At 41.6% G+C, this 19,467-nt stretch overlaps 1 protein-coding gene across 4 annotated transcripts in view; it reads left to right on the top strand.

The window, feature by feature from the left end:
- Nucleotides 1–19,467, top strand: part of MOB2 (MOB kinase activator 2) — a 123,263-nt gene that overhangs the window by 88,301 nt on the left and 15,495 nt on the right. Inside the window, exon 1 of one of the 4 annotated variants that reach the window (XM_065636043.1) lies at nucleotides 808–1,017. The exons of the other annotated variants lie outside the window; for them this stretch is intronic. Within the exon in view, the coding sequence (XP_065492115.1) occupies nucleotides 908–1,017 (110 nt within the window). The 5' untranslated portion in view covers nucleotides 808–907. Of the gene's footprint in view, nucleotides 1–807; nucleotides 1,018–19,467 lie in introns of those variants that run through there. 4 annotated transcript variants of the gene reach the window in all.

Here is a 19,467-nt window from a genome sequence, read left to right as displayed (position 1 = left end):
TGTGTAAAACGGTGTGTGTGTTTGGGGACACCAGTTAATCACTCATCCTCTGAAGACCATTACTCAAATGCCTGCTCTTAACTCCAGTAATGAGGGCAAGGTGGCTCTTGCTCTTAAAGGTTTTACTGTTCTTCACCCTTCCTCTGTTTAAACCCTTCTAATAAGGATCTTAATGTCATTGCTGGGCTAACATTCACTATGTTTCTGGCAGAACATATCTAGCTTTGCTCTTGGGCTAGCTCTTGCCCTTGTTTGCCAGAGTGTCCTGAGAGAGCAGTACAAAGTCTTGCTTGCAAAAGGCATCATCACTCCCATTTCTCACCGGGAGTCTGGCATTGGCCTCATTACGCATGAGGCCTGTACTGCAGACAGCAGCAGCGTGTGTCTTGTGGCATCACCATCCTAGCAGATCTACTTTGTCTTGCTTACTTTGTGGCTGCCCAAAGAAGTAGCAGAGATTTTATTGTTGATGCTGGTGCTTGTGTTGGACAGTGCTGCCTTGGTGGACTCTCTAGGGCCAGAGCTTCCTGCCTCCTGCTGCAGCCCCGCAGCTCCTCGCAGCATTTGCTGAAATGTATTGCCAAGCCGTGCCCAGGGCCGAGGGAGGAGAGACAGGGTTCTGTAACCCGGCCCGGCTGCCGGCCCGCGGCGGCGCGGCAGCAGCCCCGGCTCCGCACCGCGGCCTGCTCCGGCCGGAAGGGGTCGGGGCAGGGGCAGGGCCGGGCGCGGCGGGCGGAGGAGCCGCGGCCGCTGCCCATTGGCGGCGCCGGGCGGGGGCCGGGCCGGGGCGCCGGGCGGGGGCGGGCGGCTGCTGGCGGGGAGCGCGGCGGAGAGCCCGGGCCGAGCCCGCCGGCGCCCCGGCGTTCCCCCGCTCCGCTCGGCTGCGCCGCGCTCCTCCCGCCGTACCATGGTTGGGGATCACTGCAGCCTCCCCGGTGAACGGCCCGTCGTCGCCCAGAGTCCTAAACCCGGATTAAGCTGCAAAATGGTCCTGCAGGCAGTGGGCAAAGTGCTGCGGTAAGGACGGGTCCGCCGGGGGCGGCGGGCGGGCAGGGCGGCTGCCCCGCGGGGCCAGTGCGTGTGTCCGAACGGGGCTGCCCCCGGGACTCGTCTGTGTGGCCCCGAGAGGAGCCAGAAGGGCGCTGGAGCTGAAGTTAAAGATCTGGCCCGGGTGCCTTGTTCTGCTTAGTCCCTCTCGTGTCTGGAGGAGGGAAGCTGCGTTTGGCTCCCTCTGGATCTTGTGTAGCAATCTGGGAGGGTGGAAGTTGGAATATGAATAGCTGCTTGGAGAAAACATTTGTCCACACATAATACTGCAGTCAAGTTTTATTTGTGCTCCCTGAGAACTGAATTTCCAGGACGTAAGCAGACAGTGAAGGTCCTGACTTTCCTGAATAAGGAATCTGACCAAGACGCTACATATGCTTTGGCATGTTTTCTACAGAAATGTCGTAAGATGAGGGGAAAAAATTGCTCATGTACCTCAGAAGGACTTGTGTGAACACTGAGACGTGTATGACTAGTGAGACCAAAACCAGACTCCTTGGCAAAGGACGCACAGTAATTTGATTTGGAGGAGTTCTGACCCGTTCTGGTTTGCAGGGAAAAATGTCACCACAAATATTAGGATTAGCAGCCTTGCTTTTCAACAATTGCAGCTTTTTATTTTGGTTAAGTGTTTTCAGATAATTTCCTGGGATCTATGAAGAATGGTAGCGCTGCTCCAAAAAGGAGCCTTGTTCCTTCTGCTTAACTTTATTTGACAAGCTTTCGTTTGTCCCTGTTTCTTACTATCGGTTGCCAGTTGTTAAATGTTTGTCAACAGAAACATTATCCCTCTCTTCCTCTGTTGATTCAAGTCTCCTCTCTCCCCAAGTGAGTTTAGGGGAGCCATTTATTATAGCAGAGTGTTCTGATCACAAAGCGGCTGAGCTCTGGCTGCAACTTAAACGGGAGAAGTTCACTGTGCTCAGAGTAGGCTTGGTGACAAGAACTGCTTGGAGTTGCTCTTAAAGAAGTGCTATATTGCAGTATTTTTTTTTCCCTCATTAAAATTGCGTTCCTGTAGAAAACATTATTTTAGGAAATTCAGGTTTCTTTTTTGACTTTTTAACAAGTTTAACATCCCTTTTTTGCCTTTTTTTGAGCGGGTGGTGGTGTCTATAATTCAAGATGGTGTTATGCAGCTGGTCATATCATAAAATCCTTTGGCCAGTGGCTTGTTATTCATGCCATGAACCTTTTGAAGTTTTTGGTAGCTGTTCTATTGGCAGCACTCCCAGATGTAAATAGATGGGTGCCTCTGTGGGGAGGAATTGCCAAACCTTTTGTTCAGTATCTATGGCAGTTTATTTTAAAGTATAGGTAACTTCCTGTGTCTTAGCAGTGAAACATATTTTTATGGTATGCTCCATGTTTGTTTTTGAAAAAGTATAACCTTTTTATTTCTTCTCCAACTGGAGTACGTGCAGAAACTGTGGATAATTATGTTTGCCTTTTTTTCCTGAGATTAATTTCTACCTGTGCTATAAAACTTGTGAAAGCAGGAAAAAGTTGTTGTCATATATGAAGTATTTTGGGCTCTGGAATTAATAGCTAGCATAACTTTATTTTGATAAGCTGTTACTAGATGGAAGTGGTTACTATTTTGTAGTAGAGGGGGTTTTTATATCTTTTCATTCTGGGTTGTCCTTTTGCACCCAGTTAGAAAGAAATGTGGAGTCACAAAAAATTTCTTTAGATGCCAGACTGGTTCTTTTCTTTCTTTTCTTGAATATACTTCGGATGCCTTATCTGACCTTAACATGTGTTGCTTCATCTTGCTTTTCTTCAGTTTTTATTCTGTAAGTCATAAACTCATCCTGTTCTGCAGAAAGCTCAGTGTAAGAGCACAGGCACTAGCTAGGAGCCGAGGTAAATAATAAGTCCAGCTGAAGTTTCCTTACTGCAGAAATGGGGTATTAGTGCTTAAGAAAATTTGAGCCCAGTGATGGTGAAAGAAGGAACCACATGGGACCTTGTGTAGGCAAAAAACGGTGGCTTGTTGGTGACAGCTGTGGTGGGATTTCTTTGAACACAGGCATCCCCAGCTGAGCGTGGTCCACTTTATTGTTTGTAAAGAAGAACAGGGAGCTTAAAAATGTGGTTGAATGTAGATGGGCAATGCCAGCCTGATACAGTGGCCAGCTCATTTGTTAGCACTTATGTCCTAGTCATATGAAGTTAAATGAGATGAATCCCACATTACTGTAATGGTTTACCATCTCTTTCTGAGTAAGTGTAGGACAAAGGGTATCAAACAGCGCTTTTAAGGCTGCCCAACTGAAGCTGATTGAGCTGATTGAGTTTTCTGTAGTCTATATGGAAGATGAATCAATGCTAAACTTCAGATGAATCAATACTAAACTTTGGATTAAGTAATTTTTCTTCTGTTGATCAGGACCGCTAATGGCTTGGTGATGACATCAAAGGTTATCTTGCTGTGCATAGCCTGGTGTTATGAACAGCCTACTGCATTGTAGATTTTTTTTTTTCTCAGGCGTAACTGGAAACCATCATCGCCACCGTTCCCTCCCAACCCTCTGCAGGCTGCCAAGGACTTGTAGAAATTCACAATGGACAAGGAATAGAGTGTCCATCTTCTCCCTAAACTGCCCTCCGTTTCTGTCTGTCTCCTGGTTGTGAATTATAGAGCTCAGTTGTTCCAGTATGATTTTCCTCCATAGCAAATTTGTTGTACGTTATTTACAGGAGTTGTATGTTCTTATAAGTAACTCACTCTTACAAGTAACTCACTCTTTTGAAGCCTTTAACAAGTTGTTTTCATTAGTTAGTAGGTCCAAGTCTTCCTAGCTGCTGGCTGCCAAACAGTGTCTGTGTCGTACACTGGTAATAACAGCTGCCAAAGGAAAAATCAGTACGGGGAGAGAACAAGGAGGGAAGTGTGAGGAAGCGAAAAGCCTCCACGAGAAGCAGCAGCAGCCCTGAGAACCTGAGAAGAGTTTAAAAGAGCGTGGGGAAAAGACAACTGAACCAGAAAGGGGTAAAAATGTAACAAAAGCAACAGATGTGCTCTCAGCCTTTCTAATTAATTTTTTATGAAAGCTACTGTTAGGATTATTAATCTTTTAAATTATTAGTGATTCAGCTATGAAGAACTCTGGAGATGCTTGTATCTTTCATCATAAGGGTTAGTAAACTGTGTTTAACACTTCAGGGATGGGACCAAGACTACACACTTGTAATGATTTTTAAAAAATTGAAATACCATTGGGAAAGTGTCATCTCCCTTTTAAATTAATCATAGCATAGCTGAAATGAAGTTATGTGTATTCCTTGGCACAGTGTTTAATTAGGGCTTTCATTTGACTTCAGATGTTTTCGAACTATGTTAATCCCATTTTTCCCCCTCTCCTCTAATGAATTGTGTAATTATGTAGCCTGTGGTTAGGGAGGGGAAAAAAACAAAATGGATGCAGTTTTTCTGTTTTGTTGTTGTTTTGTTTTCTACAAGTTGGTGGTTCTGGAGAGAGGCAGAAGGAGAAAGGGAAGAAAGTACAATGTAAAAGCTTTGAATATTATTCTACTTTTTAACATTATTTAATTAATTATTCAAGGGGTTTGTGAAGCAGCTGATTACTTTCGGCTTCCTTGCAGAGGTGTGCTTTTTACTGGCCTCAAGCAGCACAAGTGGAAGGCAGACTCAGGTACACGAGCGATCTCCCTCTTTGGTCCCAGTGGATAACTGAGCTGGCCACCAGTGTTCTTCAGAGCCGTGTGCTGGTGAATGCAGAACGCAGTGTTCCCTGCCTGTGGCAGGGCTCAAATCTTGATTCTGCTGCTTGTGCAGCTCAGAACTGCAGCATGTTTGCTGTGCCATGGCACTTTGGGTCCTGCACAGGCAATTTTAGGAGACTGCTCCTCAGTGCTTTTCTAGTTAAGTCTCCATTGAAACCAAGTCCCTCTGGGATAGTTGACTAATAATTGGTGGTAGGGTGTCAGGAAAGAGGAATGGTGCAGGCTACAGAGTTGAGATGTCATTGTGTAATGACTTCTGATAAAGTACAGTGTGGTTTATATGGTGGTACACGTACTCCAGGATGAATGTGGGAACAGATGACTTAAAGTTCCTCTTTCTTGTAAGAGCCTCCATTCTTATAGCAATGTGCAGAGACTGATTTGGATAACAACCAACCCCACTATTTTTGGGTCATTTTTACAGATACTTTTCAAGAGTATAGTAATTTGTCTTCAGTGATAGAGTGATAATGATTGTGTCAGATAAATTAGCAAGTTTGTGTTTGCGTCCTAGATGGTGCTATGTATTTTCACATCTAGCAAACACAAATTTTTGAAAAATTAAATTCCTTATCTATCAAATAATTCATAGCAAGGTCAGAAAGAAACTATGTTAATTTTGACATTGGATTCTGTTTGTTAAGTGATCATGTTATCTTAAGCGTATTCGTGAAACGGGACATAGGTGAATAGAAGCAAGAGTGTGTTTGATGTGGCTGCCTCTTCTCCACTGCCTTGACTCTTGTTGCTGAAGGTAGCTGTTGTCCCTGATGGTTGTGTATCAACAGGACTAAAACAAATATTTTAAAAAATCAGTCTTGTTTTATCCTAATTTAGGTAGAAACCTTTATCAATAATTTAGTCCGGTCTACAGTATTAGAAAGTAATTAGGAAGAGCCTTTTTTAACATTAGTTAATCTGATTAACACAGAAGTGTGGGGACAGGCAGAAAAGGAGGGAGGGTAGTGTGCAGGGAAGGGGCTTATAGGCAAATTGCCCTTCAGAACTATGTCAGTTATTTTTATCCTGTTCTTTTTCTTTCTCCCTCGCACAACTTTCCATTGTACCAAAATAGTTCAAAATGTTTATGGTTCAGGGCAACTGACATCACAAATTGTCGTGCTGCGTCTTGCTGAGTATTTCTGTAACAGGAGCTGATTCCTTTTTCAGTGACAGCCTTTTGGGACTCTCACCCAGCTACTCAGAAGGGGCCACTGAGACCACAGGGCAGTAACATCTTGTGCTTTGCCAAGCTGTGACCAGACAAGAGAGGCTTTGTGCTAGCTGTTGGGTGCATGTGAAAGCAGAGATGTGCATGTGGAGATTGTTCTTTGACACAAGTGTCCTGTCCTTGGGACAGAGCAGGTTGCACTGGAGTTGGACCTGAGTGGCACTGCCAGCCTGGTGGACTTCCCTCCCCACTGCCGCAGGCAGGCGTTCCCAGCATACACAGGTAGCAAAGTCTCTTCTGGTCATGGCTGCAAAAGTTGTAGCGCTTTGCTTGATGTTCAGTCCCACTACAAGCTGTCGGGTACTTTCTCACAAAGACGTGTAACAACCTGGTTTCTTGGAGCTCAGGACTTGAAACTGCGCTCTGGAAAGATGCTGTGTCTCGCTAGCGGTCCAGTGAGCCATGCACCGCTCCATTTCTTTGAGATAGTCGTCTGTTTGTTCATTTGTATTTGCTGCAGGAGTGTCATGATCCTGGTGCATTTATGAAAGTTGGTGAACCATGTACAATATATTAACTTAATGAAGTCGGTGTCTTTCTTCAGAGGTGTTTACAACATTTTGGTTACATATTCTACATCGTGTGAAGCGATAGTCAGAGGGAGAGGACTGCTAAAATTCTTCTGTGTGTTGAAATAACCCTGTAAGGTGTCTCCAGAGCTTGTATAGGAATGGTACCTGCCTGAGGTTTAACAGCATTTTCATCTGTTGTAGGGGCAAAAGTATGCTGCTTTATTATTCTTTTCTTTTTTTTTTTCTCCCTGAAGATCCATCCTGGACGCTTGAAGAGGAATATATTTGATTGTAATCTCAAAATTCTGAAATTATCCACCACCCTTCTTTTGTCTTGTTTCCTTGGTATGCCTCTGTTTCCATTATAGGGTTTGCTCCAGATTTTAGATGCTTGTTTCAGCCTGGAAGATGATTTCAATTTATATTTGTGCAAAGTTTGATAGTGCAACGTTCATCCTTCTGGGAGTTGACTAGAATTCCTAGTTTGTCTCTTTGCTTTCTGTGTTGTAATAGCCCATGTTTCTAGTGCTGCTCTTTATGGAGAAAGTATCTATTTCACACTCGATTTCTATTCACTGTTCTCTGGCATCTCAAACCATCTGTGCACATCAAGGTCTTTACCAAATAGGTTTGTAGGAGAAAAAAACATCCTCTGTAGAAGACCTTTTCTCTTTCCATTCTTGATGATCTTTGCTGAGGAGGTGTGGTGTTGGGAACGTGTTCCCCCATGGATTGTTGCCCTGTCTCTAAGATGGCTAAGACACAATTTATCTATTCCCCTATTAAACATCTTTCTCTGTGACTGCACCAAAACTGAGTTTGATAAAGTGTTCTGTTGTTGAGGGGGATTTTCTAATATTTTTTCTTAATCCTTAGTGCTGTGGGGCTCAACAGAATCTTAACTAAGACTTCAGCAAATTGCTTTTAGAGAGATATGTTGCTTTTCTTTTAAGAGCTCGCAGCATCTAGTCTCTGGAAAGAAAAGCGTATAGGATGTATGGATTAACCCTTTCTTTCTGCTTTCTGAAGAAAGTGAGCACTTCTTGGAGTTAACAGAGCCCATTAACACTGGAGCTGGGTTGTTTGAGCTTGTCAGAAAATGCCACCGTGTTAATTTTCCACGTTAATTTCTGTCTGGTACTGAAATAAGTTTAGAAATGCTTTTGCTCAGACAGCAGGGACTCTGGTGGTGGCAGATGCTCCCCAGGTGAAAGGAACATTGTGGATGTCTGTGCAATTCCTTTTATTTTTAAAAAGGAGGAATCAGCAGTGAGTGCAGCTGTCCTCAGGCAGATAGTGACAGAATATTAAAACTCCTTGGACAGCTTAATATCAGAAAAAAATCATCCTGGCATACCATACGAAGTACATAGAGTTAATGGAGGAAGAAGTCTTGGGCTTCTTCATGGTGATTTATAAAAAGTCACACACAGGAGACATTAGGTGCCCTTGGTAGCTTCACTTGCGCTCCAGACAGGAACCCACATCTGCTCTTCAGTCCAATGTGACCACAAATCCCAGATTCGGAACACCAAAGCCTTAAAGGGGTAAGTGCTGACAATCAGCAGGATGCATTTGGCAAAACAAGGGAAAGGAAATTGTAATAAACAAAGTTTTGCTGATTCTTCATCATACAAAGTCCTCAGTTTTGATGTGACTGCCTTATTTCTTCAGAACAAATGTGTGCAGGGAAAGATAAAGCTGGGGTCTTGAAACTACCATCTGTGTGGGACAGAGGGGAAACTGTATTCTGTCAGAACTGAAATATTTATTTTTCTGGTTTTGAGCATACAAAGCTTTTTTTCATGTCTAGGCACATCATTCGAATACATCAAAAAGTTGGTTTTTTTAAATCCACACATCTTATTTAGTAGTCAGGCTAACCTGTTGAGTGATTTCAGTTACAAGGTTTTTGAGAAGGATTCCTATTGATTTTTGAAGTTGAGACTTAAATATTGAGAAGTAACTGATCCCTCAACAATGAGAGTAAATTACTATCTCGAGATTTCTACACTGGTTAGGGACTGTCTTTCATTTCTCTGTGGTGAAACTAGTAGTGCAGCTGTGCGGGAGCAACATGGTTACACCTCTGCAAAACTGGTATGAACTGCTGGTTGCTGCCAGGAATTGAAAAGGGTTTCTCAGGGGAGCAATGCAGGCTGTGTTCAGAGAGAACTAGCTTGTCATAACCGTCCCGTGTTTCGAGGTATGACATTGGGTTGCAAAAGCTACTGTAAAAGCATCACTTCACATTGTCTTCCGAGGGAGAAGCCTAGGTATTGGTCTCTGCTTGCATGAACTGATTAATTGCAAATCCGCATGAACAGTTGAAGACATTGCTTGTCATTTGCACATATAGTCAAGGGAATGAACAAATTCAGCACACAACTGTGCATCTAATTTTAATACTTATTTTTGAAAATCACTAGTCTTCCTTAACCAATTTCTTCACTGCACTTCCAGCATTTCATTAAAAGAATGAATTTGTATTTCAACAGGCCCTTGGAGGTAGCACTAAAAGTTTGAATATGTCTCTGTTTTGGGGTTTTTCTGATTGCTAATGGATCAGTATGCACCTGTGAAGGTGCTTCTGCTTAAGCTGTTCAGTCTCCCTTGGCATATCCTGAAAAGTAATAAATTAGGGTTGGGAATCGCAGCTGTCTCATGAGCTAATTAACAGCGGCTGATCTAACTGTACCTGTAATTAAACTATTATCCACCTTACTATTTTTTTCAATCAGTCGTTCAAATATTCTTTACTTTGACCCATGATTCCCTAGAGTTTGTTTTTTGAATTTTTTTTCTTCCTCTGTACAGAAAGCAGAACTTTAATGTGCTGTTTTCTAGGAACTACTGAAAGCAGCTGTGTGCTATTAATGACAGCATTGCATCATTCTGTTACAAAGTTTAAAAATTAACTACATTATTAGATTAGTGAATGTTTTGTACATATCATTTGTTAATGAAAGTTACCTAATTAAGATAATGTTTTGATTCCTTTTACCTTCAACTCTCTCTTACCCTTTGAAGGGACACGGTCTGTGCTTTGTAACTATGGACTTCAGGCTTTTTGTTTAACAAGATAGTTCATACAAAGACCGAAAGATGTTTCTCATCACAGGATCTGATCCAAGGTATGTCAGGAGAGGTGGGACTTCCCTGAACTAACTTTGGTTTAAATTAAAGCCAAAATATTAAGAAAAGAATAAAAATCCATTTTTGATCTTAAAGCTGCCATTGAAAGAGAACTGACCTTGACCCGTAGTCATTTCTAGTAAATAAATATCCTTCCTCATTGAAATGCTGTAGTTAAAGTGTAAGAGATGAGTTTGTGGAGCTTGATACATTGGATGAAAAGATCAGGTGAGGCTGCTTCTTCATGTTATTTCTTTGCCCAGCCTGATCAATAACTGATGGCTGGGGAGTTAATTGAATTCCTCACAGCTGTGTGTCTCAATACAACAAGATGCACATGTGTGTCCCAGTACAAATGCTTTAAAAGTGAATTTACAGATGTAGGCATGCAAAATTGCTTATGAATAGTGAAAACAACTTCATTTTTTCCCATGCTATGTATCTAATTGAATTTATATAGTTTACTGAAGCTCCTACAAAAAAGCTAAGCTGTTTGAAGTAGCCGTGGTTACCTGTGGTGCTCTGTACACTCTCAGTTCTGCTGTGCCCTAACACTTTTCTGTCCTATTAAATCACTTTTTTTTTTAGATGTAAACCAGACTCTGTTTATGTGAAGGATTCAGCTGTTGAAGTCCTGCCTACTGTGTGATTGCATATAGGTGACATTTTCAAAGTTGAAACTATAGTAGCAAGGCAGGTGATTAATTTGTTTTCACTGTCTTACCAACAAAAATAACTAACTTAATCTTCCAATGCAAGACACTTTTTTGTGCCTAAATAGTTGTAATTTGCCCGGTTTTGCTGGAAGGAAAAAAGGCAGTCCTTTACTGTTCCGTGCCTCTGGGCAGCTGAGGAGAGAGACAACAACTATGCCTGAGCTCAGCTGCAAGCTGACATGTTGCACCATGTTGAAAAATACTTATCTATTGAGAGCACAGACTCTGGGAGTGAGGATTCTCATTAACTGTTTGGGGACTGTCATGCAGTCCATATTGCTTTCTTTCATACTGCAGTTTATCATTATAAAATATATTGTACAACATTTTTGTGGACTTTTAAAAGTTGAGAATTGCAAAATTCAGATTACAAATACATTAGACATTTCATGTACCTGTCCTCCAAAAAAGGAGGCTTGGCCTGTATATCTAACATATTTCCTTTGTTGCAGGTTTTCTTTAGGGTACAGTACTTTAAACTAGTTAGTATTGTTAGATAAATGTTTTTTGTTGTACAAAAAGTGCTTGCAAGGCAGTGAGGAAACTGAAACACTCCTTACAAAGACAAACCTGTCTGCACCCTGGTACTCTTTGAGCAGAGTAGACTATCTGCATTTGTATATCTTGGGCTATATAGCAAGAAGTCTGACTGCTGAAGCCAGGTTGCCATGGTGAAATAATTCCCAGCAATTAAAGCACAGTTCTATCCTGAAAAGCAACTCTGTGTAAGCTACGTTGTGAAATCCCACATTTATGAGGCCATGAGGTTTCTAAATCAAATTTGCTTGGTTTAGAAATAAAAAGATACCTTTGCAATCTGCCAGCTCTGCAAACTTCGTAAAGGTTGGAACGCAACAAACAGTGTCTTCAGTGGTTTATGTACTCCAGTGGTGAACTCTCTTCCGCAAAGGTGGATGAAAGTACTGCGTGTGCTCTTCTAGGAAGATAACAGGGCTGCCTTAGAATAACCAGGAGGAGCAGTTGCTGCCAGAACTTGAATTTCATCATGATGCAGGAGTCTAAATAACTCTACTTAAGTGTGTTTCAACAGAACTTTACAGCAGAATAAATAAATCACTGCTTAAGTTAATAGGCTGAAAACACACAGGGAATAGATATGTTAATTAAGAAGTTCCTGTGTTTTTCCTACAGTACATTCAGTACATTTACATTTTCTCTCAATTTGCAGAGTCTAAAAACCTCGAAAGAGAGATACGGGCTTTGTTGCCAATTAGGTTAATTTTAGGTTTTGTTTGTTTGTTTGTTTGTTTGTTTTCCAAGCAGTTTTTCTGGCCTCCAGAATTTCAGATCATGTGTTGAAAAAACACTGTTCTGAGTATTACAATAATAAACCTGACAGACGTATATTTACCTTCTCCAATGTGAAAAAAGTGTTAAAAGCCACCCCAGAACTTGCTTGCTTCCAAATCTTGATGCAGATCACTTGTTCTCATGGCTTTGTACTGTGGGATTTCTCCCCACTGCAGCATGCAGCATCTGTAATGGAACCAGGCTTGGTATCTCTGCCATTGTCTGCTCTCAGTTGAGAGTCACTTTGCTCTTTTGCCTGTGTGTTTTAATTTTTTTTTTTAAAAAAAGGTACACTATAGATTTCTGCGTTGGGCTGAAAGATTTTCCAGTATAGAGAAAAAAAAAAAGAAGAAAAAAAACCCCCACAAACCTGTTTATCTCTGCTGATTTTAAAAGGTCTTTGGAGAGCCAATTCAGATATTAACATATACATATGCAGATATCTGTGGCTAGGTGAAATGAATCCTGTTCATGCTGTCTAGCTGCAGTATGGGAGTATATTTAGCAATGGAGAATGATGAGGAAGCATTTGTGTTGCTAGAATACAAATGACATTTTTCTTCTAAGGGAGGCAAGGATGCAAGCACATCCTTATCTTGGTATTGCGTATGGGCCCAATGGGTTTGGAACAAGCATGCCTGGGGACTAAAATGAGCTGCATGTTAACAAGACAAACCCCAGAAAACAGAACTCCATCCTGTATTTTCAGCTGATGAACTGATGAACAGCTGGGCAGAGATGCCCTGGAGAGTTAGTATGGCATGGCCTCTCCTGTCCCTTTGTGCCCTGCGCTGGGGTCACCATTCTAGGGGAGGAGTTGCAAGCAGGGGAGGATATACCATCTCAAGCAGGGATTTGCTCTCTCTTCTGCTCAGTTTTCAGCTTCCTTTATTAGATAGCCTACAACTGGAGACTTCACAGCAACAAAAAAACACAGGCTCAGGACTTGGGCACCTATGTTGCAATGTTCTCCTGTATGGTTTGTTCTAAGCATTGGATAAATTAATTGTTGCAACACTCTTAATCTATGACCTACTGAATCTCTCTTACCACAGACCTAATTTGGCTCCATGTAGAGCTCTTGAAAATAAACATTAGAAAATATTTGTGTCCTTTTTCTTTACTAATCCATAAATCACCAAAAATCTGGACCATAGTAAATCACTTAGGAAAAGAATCTTGCTGAGGCTTCATGTTGGCACCTCCTGGTTTGAATATGAGGGGTTTTTTTATCACAAAGGTAAAAGAGAACATTTCAAAATTAAGAACAACAGGGTATTTGCTTGGGTAAGGTAATTTTCTGTTTCTGCTAGGCAATATTTCCTTTTAAATTGCATCACTGGCTCCTAGAAATAAATAATCTATTTTTCTCCCATCTGACATCATATCCCTCATGTTCTTAGCACTCTGTACTACTCAGCCCTTCCCAAGTGTTCTGACTGGAGGAGAACCTGGACCAGTCAGAAGACCCTCCCCAGCAACCAGAGAGGCTGGATATGTCCTCTCAGTCTGGGGGAGGAGTTCTGGCAGGTACGCTCAGAGAAGAAAGGGAACTCTAGTCCAGCATGTTTTACCACAAGAATGCACTCTGTGCATTTTTGTAGCATTAACTGAGCTGCTGGCATGCCTGGCCTTGCCTCTGTAGCCATTCTTCCCAGAGCTGCACTGAAGAGAAGATGGGGGATCCTCAGCAGAAGAGAAGGAGCAGCATGGGGAAACACATGGGAAGACAGGAGGAGGAAGAGAAGTAGAATCATACAATCATGTAGGCTGGAAAAGACTGTTAAGATCAGTGAGTCCAGCCATTAACTTAACACTGCCAAGTCCTCCACTAAACTATGTCCCTAAGCGCCACATGTCTTCTAAATATCTCCAGGGATGGTGACTCAACCACTTCCCTGGGCAGCCTGTTCCAGTGCCTGACAACCTTTTCAGTAAAGAAATTTTCCCTAATATCCAATCTCAACCTCCCCTGGCACGACTTGAGGTGATTTCCTTTCATCCTGTCACTTGTTACCTGGAAAAAGAGACCAACACCCACCTCGGTACAACCTCCTTTCAGGTAGTTGTAGAGAGTGATAAGGTCTCCCCTCAGCCTCCTTTTCTCCAGGCTAAACAGCCCCAGTTCCCTCAACTGCTCTTTGTAGGAGACCCTTCACCAGTAGGTGGGTGGGGAGTCCTACAAAAGGGAACGGAAAGGCCTGATGTATCAGAGACAGAGACACTGTGTGCAGGTGCCCTGTGTCCTCCTTGCTTTGCCAGCAGCACCAGCTGGAACTCAGTCTGGCCCTACAGAATGTTTTGGGCTTTCTGTTGAGAAGCAGCATTATGAAATAATATTATGGCACTTGTCATCCTTAACATGCCTGCCATGCCTTGGCACCAACTGTTTACAGCAGAGCATCCGGAGGCCAAGCAAAGATTCCCTTTTAAGGCAAAGAGCCACTATGAGAATCCAGAAGAAAATGTTTCCCTGGCATGTAGGGTACATTCTTCTTTCCTCCTCCTCTTAAATAAACTATTAGTAACTTTTAAAAACAGAACAAAAATGAAGAAGCAGAGCCAGAAATGCTGCCAAAGACATTTTATTCTGTGCAGCCCCCTTAGGCCTGTGCAGCAGCCAAGCCCTGGAGCTAACCTAGGGCCGGAGAGGGGCAGAATGAAACTGAGGTGTGTCAGAGACCTGGGGTGGGAGGAAATCGGAATGGAGATTGTCTTTAAAAGCTTAGTTTCCTTCCTTTTCCCAAGCCCTGGAGGAGAGATGGTTAGACCACACCGATCCATGAACAATTGTATTATATGTTGCACTGGGATTTGGATTTGCTTTCCAACACCTTACACAGATTCCCTTCCTTGCTGATTTTCTTTTCTTTCCCAGTCCTGAACATGTATATGTACATCCAGGATTTGTGTTCTGGGTGTGCTGTCACGTGGCATTTTCAGCTGAAGACTTAGCAGTGATCTGGGTTAAAGCAGGACATGGGATTGCAGAAGAATATCCACAGTGATACTAATCTCATATGGTTTTAAAGAAAGAGGGAAGTATAAATAATGTCTCTCACTTTTTCTCAAAGAAAGTGCAACTCTACTGATGTTCAAATGAAACTTGTTATTCTCCTTTTCTTGCCTGCTATGCAAATAAATAAAGATGTTGAATTACCAAAAAGTGATTTTAAGCTGCATAACACCTCTAAGCTTCCAGCCCTTGTGCTTAACTGAGGAGAAAAAACTGTGAGCTGCTGGGGTAGGAAACCGAGACAGCCTTCAAGAGTTTGTTCCTGTCCTATAGAAGCTGGCGTAACCCGCTTCTTCATTGTTCTCGGTGGGAGTTTGTCACTAGGACTCATAAATTTTAGCCCATAAAACTGTTTCCTTCCTGCTATGAATAGGTTCAGGACTCCCATATTTACACAGAACATTTCTAACCAGAAGTTATCAGTTAACTGTGTTCCAGTAAAGTGCCACAGGAAAGAAAGAAAGAAAAAAAAAAAGTTAGCAGTTAACAAGTGAATCTGTGAGCAGCTAACCTGGTTTTCTTTAGAAAGCTGTGGCCTTCTATGGATGGCTGAAATATTTGGGGTTTTTTCCCTTCTACAAAGGGAGTACCTTAGAGGGAGAGAGCTTGCATACTAGAATTTTTTACCTTAATCTGTTTTGTTCCCCCTTCTGTTCCACTCACATCCCATTTGACTCCTTACCCAAAGGAGTAAAGAAGAGAGGAGCTAAAACAAAAATATCTAGTATACCTTTAATTTTTAATTATAAACCTTTATTCACTGGAGAATATAAAAGCATGAAAGTGTCGATAAAGCTTGGCCTAAAAGACACTGTTAAAACGTGGGCTTACTGCCTCTCTAATTCTGTGTTGGCTTATGCTTTAAGAAGCGAACCACCATCCTCAGATTACCAAGAAAGTAGGTTTTGGCTGGAGCACTTCACTAGAATACTTCATCAGTGGAGGATATTTTAAAACATGACACTTCAAAAAGAAAGGAAAAATTACAGGATGAAAATTGAAGGCTGAGGTAGTTTGGTATATCCAGTAGTTTGGTACTGTAGAGGTACACCTGGGTGAGGGGGAATATGATGTTGCTGTTGGAGGCTGTAAGTTTTCCACATAAATGCTTTATTTGGGAATGTACCATTTCAAGCCCAAAATTCTCTACTTTGTGAACTATACAAATTGTAAAGCATAAGCTAGATTACTGGAAAATAACACCCCAAACCTCAAGAGACTTTTAAATATAATTTAGTAACATTTCTGTGGACATCTTACTTTTGATCTTTCTTGAAATGTGTTTTTCTTTTTGTGCCACTTTTGCGTGCATTGCTGTGAACCATGGGGCTTTTACCGTCCTCTCACCAGCACTGACTAAACACATCACAGCTGGATTGTCACAGCTGAGATGTGCTGTCTTCTAAATTTGCTGGGGAATGCTAGGACTATATCAGTTAACCTTGGGTAAGAAATAGGGTCAGTTACTTAAAAATAAATATCATTATTAATCATGAAATAAGCATCTTTGTCTTGGAAGGTTCGTAATCTGTGATGATTTTCATCCCCACAGACTTGAGAGGTTTTGTGAGTTTTGAGGTTTGCAAACAGGGAGACCAATTTGGCACATAAGGCGTGTTGGACGTGTTCTGTCAATTTTCGAATGGAAGTCAGTGTGTTTGAGACTTGGCTGGAACCTGAAACTGGTGCATGATCCAGAGGGCACAGAGTGATTGGAGTTCTGCCTGCAGCTCTGCTCTTCAACACTGTAGGTTTTTTAAATTTTTAAACCTTCTAAAGTTACTCTTATACCTGGTACTAAAACCAATTTAATATGCCACATAAAAACCAAACCAAAACAAAAAAAGGAGAAAAGCCGCTGATTACTTTTATTTAAAAAAGAAAAAATAAACAGCCACTCACCCCAGTAGTTATAGTTGGGTGTGAAGGGGAGGAGATGGTGATTGAAGCATCATTTGTCCTTGAAGAGATTTCTGTTTCAGATGCAGTGTAAGGAACTGCACAGTTTGCTGGAGACAGCAAGAAATTGTAGCTGTGCTGGTTCCCTCTGGAACAAAGAAATTCTGAATTGATAGAGATAATCTTAAATTGCATGATCAGTTGAGGGAAGTTTGGCATTTAATAAATCACTAACATTCCCTCTGTGTGATCAACCCTGCAATAAATCAGATTCTCATGACCAAAACCATGGATGTCTGGTACAATTCCAAAGTGATGTGAACTATATCAGGTTATGAAACATGTCTACGTAGTGGACGCTGCACCTTTGATACTTCTTCAGCTAAATCAGGTTACTTCATATATGCTTTTTTCCAAACAAACCATATCAGTTTAAACTGAAGCAGATCTTTAGTATTTGTACCATTAATAAACGTTGAACCTTACAGCCAGTTTCTGCTGTGAAATTAGAATAATACTTCCCTCATATGGTTTTAAAACTAAATACGTGGATGATGCTTTGAAGATGCTCCAAAGTGTGGGGATTTTTAAACCAAGAAAATACTGGGCATCTGATCAAGAAGGAAATGAAAGAGAAAGATTAGAGGACTATCTTTATTAACTGAGATGGGATAAGAAAGCAAGCTGGGAAACAGACAGTTTTACTCAATCTTAACAGAGCAGTTAGACCAGGGGAAAAAAACAATCATCAGAGCCCAGTGGGCCTGTCACTTGGTGGATTATTTTGTAGATCTCTTTCTTCAGTGAAATCCAGGCAAAATTCCAGCTGCTGTATTTTCTCAGCTGAACACAAGGTTGAGTATGGAAGCCCTGCTAGAAGCATTAGTGAATGTACTGTCTTTGGCTGGAGCCAGTTTGCTGAACCTTCTTCTAAGACTTTAGACAAGTGACCTCTCTTCTGCCATCTCCCATCACTTTTCCCTCTCTGAAACTTATTCATGGGTGTGACTTGGCCTGTGGTTTCTTATTCAATTGAGTGCCTAAAACCAAATACAAACCTATCCTGGGAGTAATCTAAAGAATTAGTTCGTACTCTGGTTTGCCCATCAATAAAAACTGCTGAGTGCTGTCTCCTTGGGTTCCCTAAAGATGTTTCTTTTCTTAATTAGTAGTTAAGCATTGATAGACAGGTTTTGGTCTAACCTCTTGACAGACCTTCACCAAACTGCTGCATAACAGCTATTCCTCCAGCTGCTTTGCAGGTACAGTTGATCTGACATGGACGTGTTAAGACACGTTCAGCAGAATTCTTGTTTTTCAAGAAAGACACAAGTAAACATGATTAGAGTGTGGTTTGCTTTAGGGTGCCTATAGCAGTATTTTGAAAGGTACTGCCCTTTTCGTGGTCTTATGTGACTTTTAATTATGTTTCCCAATAAATAATCATCTACAGGTGATGGATTTTGGTGTTTCCTGAATAGACCAGTAAAACTCTACTATTCTTGTCACTTTTCCTTTCATTGAAAGCAGGCTGAACAAGCTGTTACTCAGTGTGCTGCTTTATGCTCACTGCCATAGTCTTCACTTAAAAGGGTGTTCTGGGACATCTCAGAAATGGCTACACACAATTTTTGGTATTTGTGTACTTTAAACATAAAATGAAAAATTGAGCAAGACATCTTGAATGTGAGCAGCTCACAGCAAAGGAAATAATAGATGCTTCGCTTTACACATTTGGAGTTGGTTCCATGTAGATGATGCTTTCTTATAAGTCCTTGAAGCAATGGTGAACTTGGAGATAGGGGAGAGCAGAAGGAAGGAAACTAACTTCTAAGCTTTATGCTATTTTGTAAATCTGGTAATTGTGAATCTATGAGCTTTGGTTTATCTAGAATAAGGAACTATTATTTGTGGATTCTTAATCATATATAATTGTGTTTCTAAAACTGTTTTCTCTGTACTGCTGCATGTTCCAGCTTTGTAAGTCAGTAAAGAAAATCCTTTAGTATTGACAGTTTCCAAACTAAACCCCCAGTTTTACAAAATAGACTGGGCATAACTCAGTATAAGAGTAAGTCGGACTTTATAACCCAAGTTCTGCATAGTTAAGGGAAGATATGTGGTCCAGTTCAAAACTTGACATTTTTAAGACCAGAATTTTATTTAGTTTGTACTTTGAATATTTGGGCCAACTGCACTGCATACAGGTCATGAAAATCTGCTGGCAGAAACAATTTCTGTGGTCTTGCTTTAGCTCTCATCAGCTGCAAAAGGTTAAAAAGAAGTTTCTGCTGCACTTGGTGATTTGACATTCAGGTTTTAGTGGTGTGAATAAACCCTTTAATATCAGTGATTATGGGCATTTTAGAATCACAGAATCATTTTGGTTGGAAGAGACCCTCAGGATCATTGAGTCCAACCATAACCTAACTCTAGCACTAAACCATGTTCCTAAGAACCTTGTCTAAATGTCTTTTAAACACCTCCAGGGATGGTGACACTACCACTTCCCTGGGCAGCCTGTTCTAATGCCTGACAACCCTTTCCGTGAAGAATTTTTTCCTAATATCCAATCTAAACCTCCCCTGGTGCAACTTGAGGCCATTTCCTCTCGTCCTATCTCTTGCTACTTGGGAGAAGAGACCAACACCCTCCATGCTACAACCTCCTTTCAGGTAGTTGTAGACAGTGATAAGGTCTCCCCTCAGCCTCCTTTTCTCCAGGCTAAACAAAACCAGTTCCCTCAGCCGCTCCTCATCAGACTTGTGCTCCAGGCCCCTCACCAGCTTTGTCACCCTCCTCTGCACTCCCTCCAGTACCTCAATGTCTTTCTTATGATGAGGGGCCCAA

This window comes from Caloenas nicobarica, chromosome 5 (genome assembly GCF_036013445.1).
Source record: "Caloenas nicobarica isolate bCalNic1 chromosome 5, bCalNic1.hap1, whole genome shotgun sequence".
NCBI classification, from domain to species: domain Eukaryota; kingdom Metazoa; phylum Chordata; class Aves; order Columbiformes; family Columbidae; genus Caloenas; species Caloenas nicobarica.
This window is presented reverse-complemented; position numbering and strand designations above follow the sequence as displayed.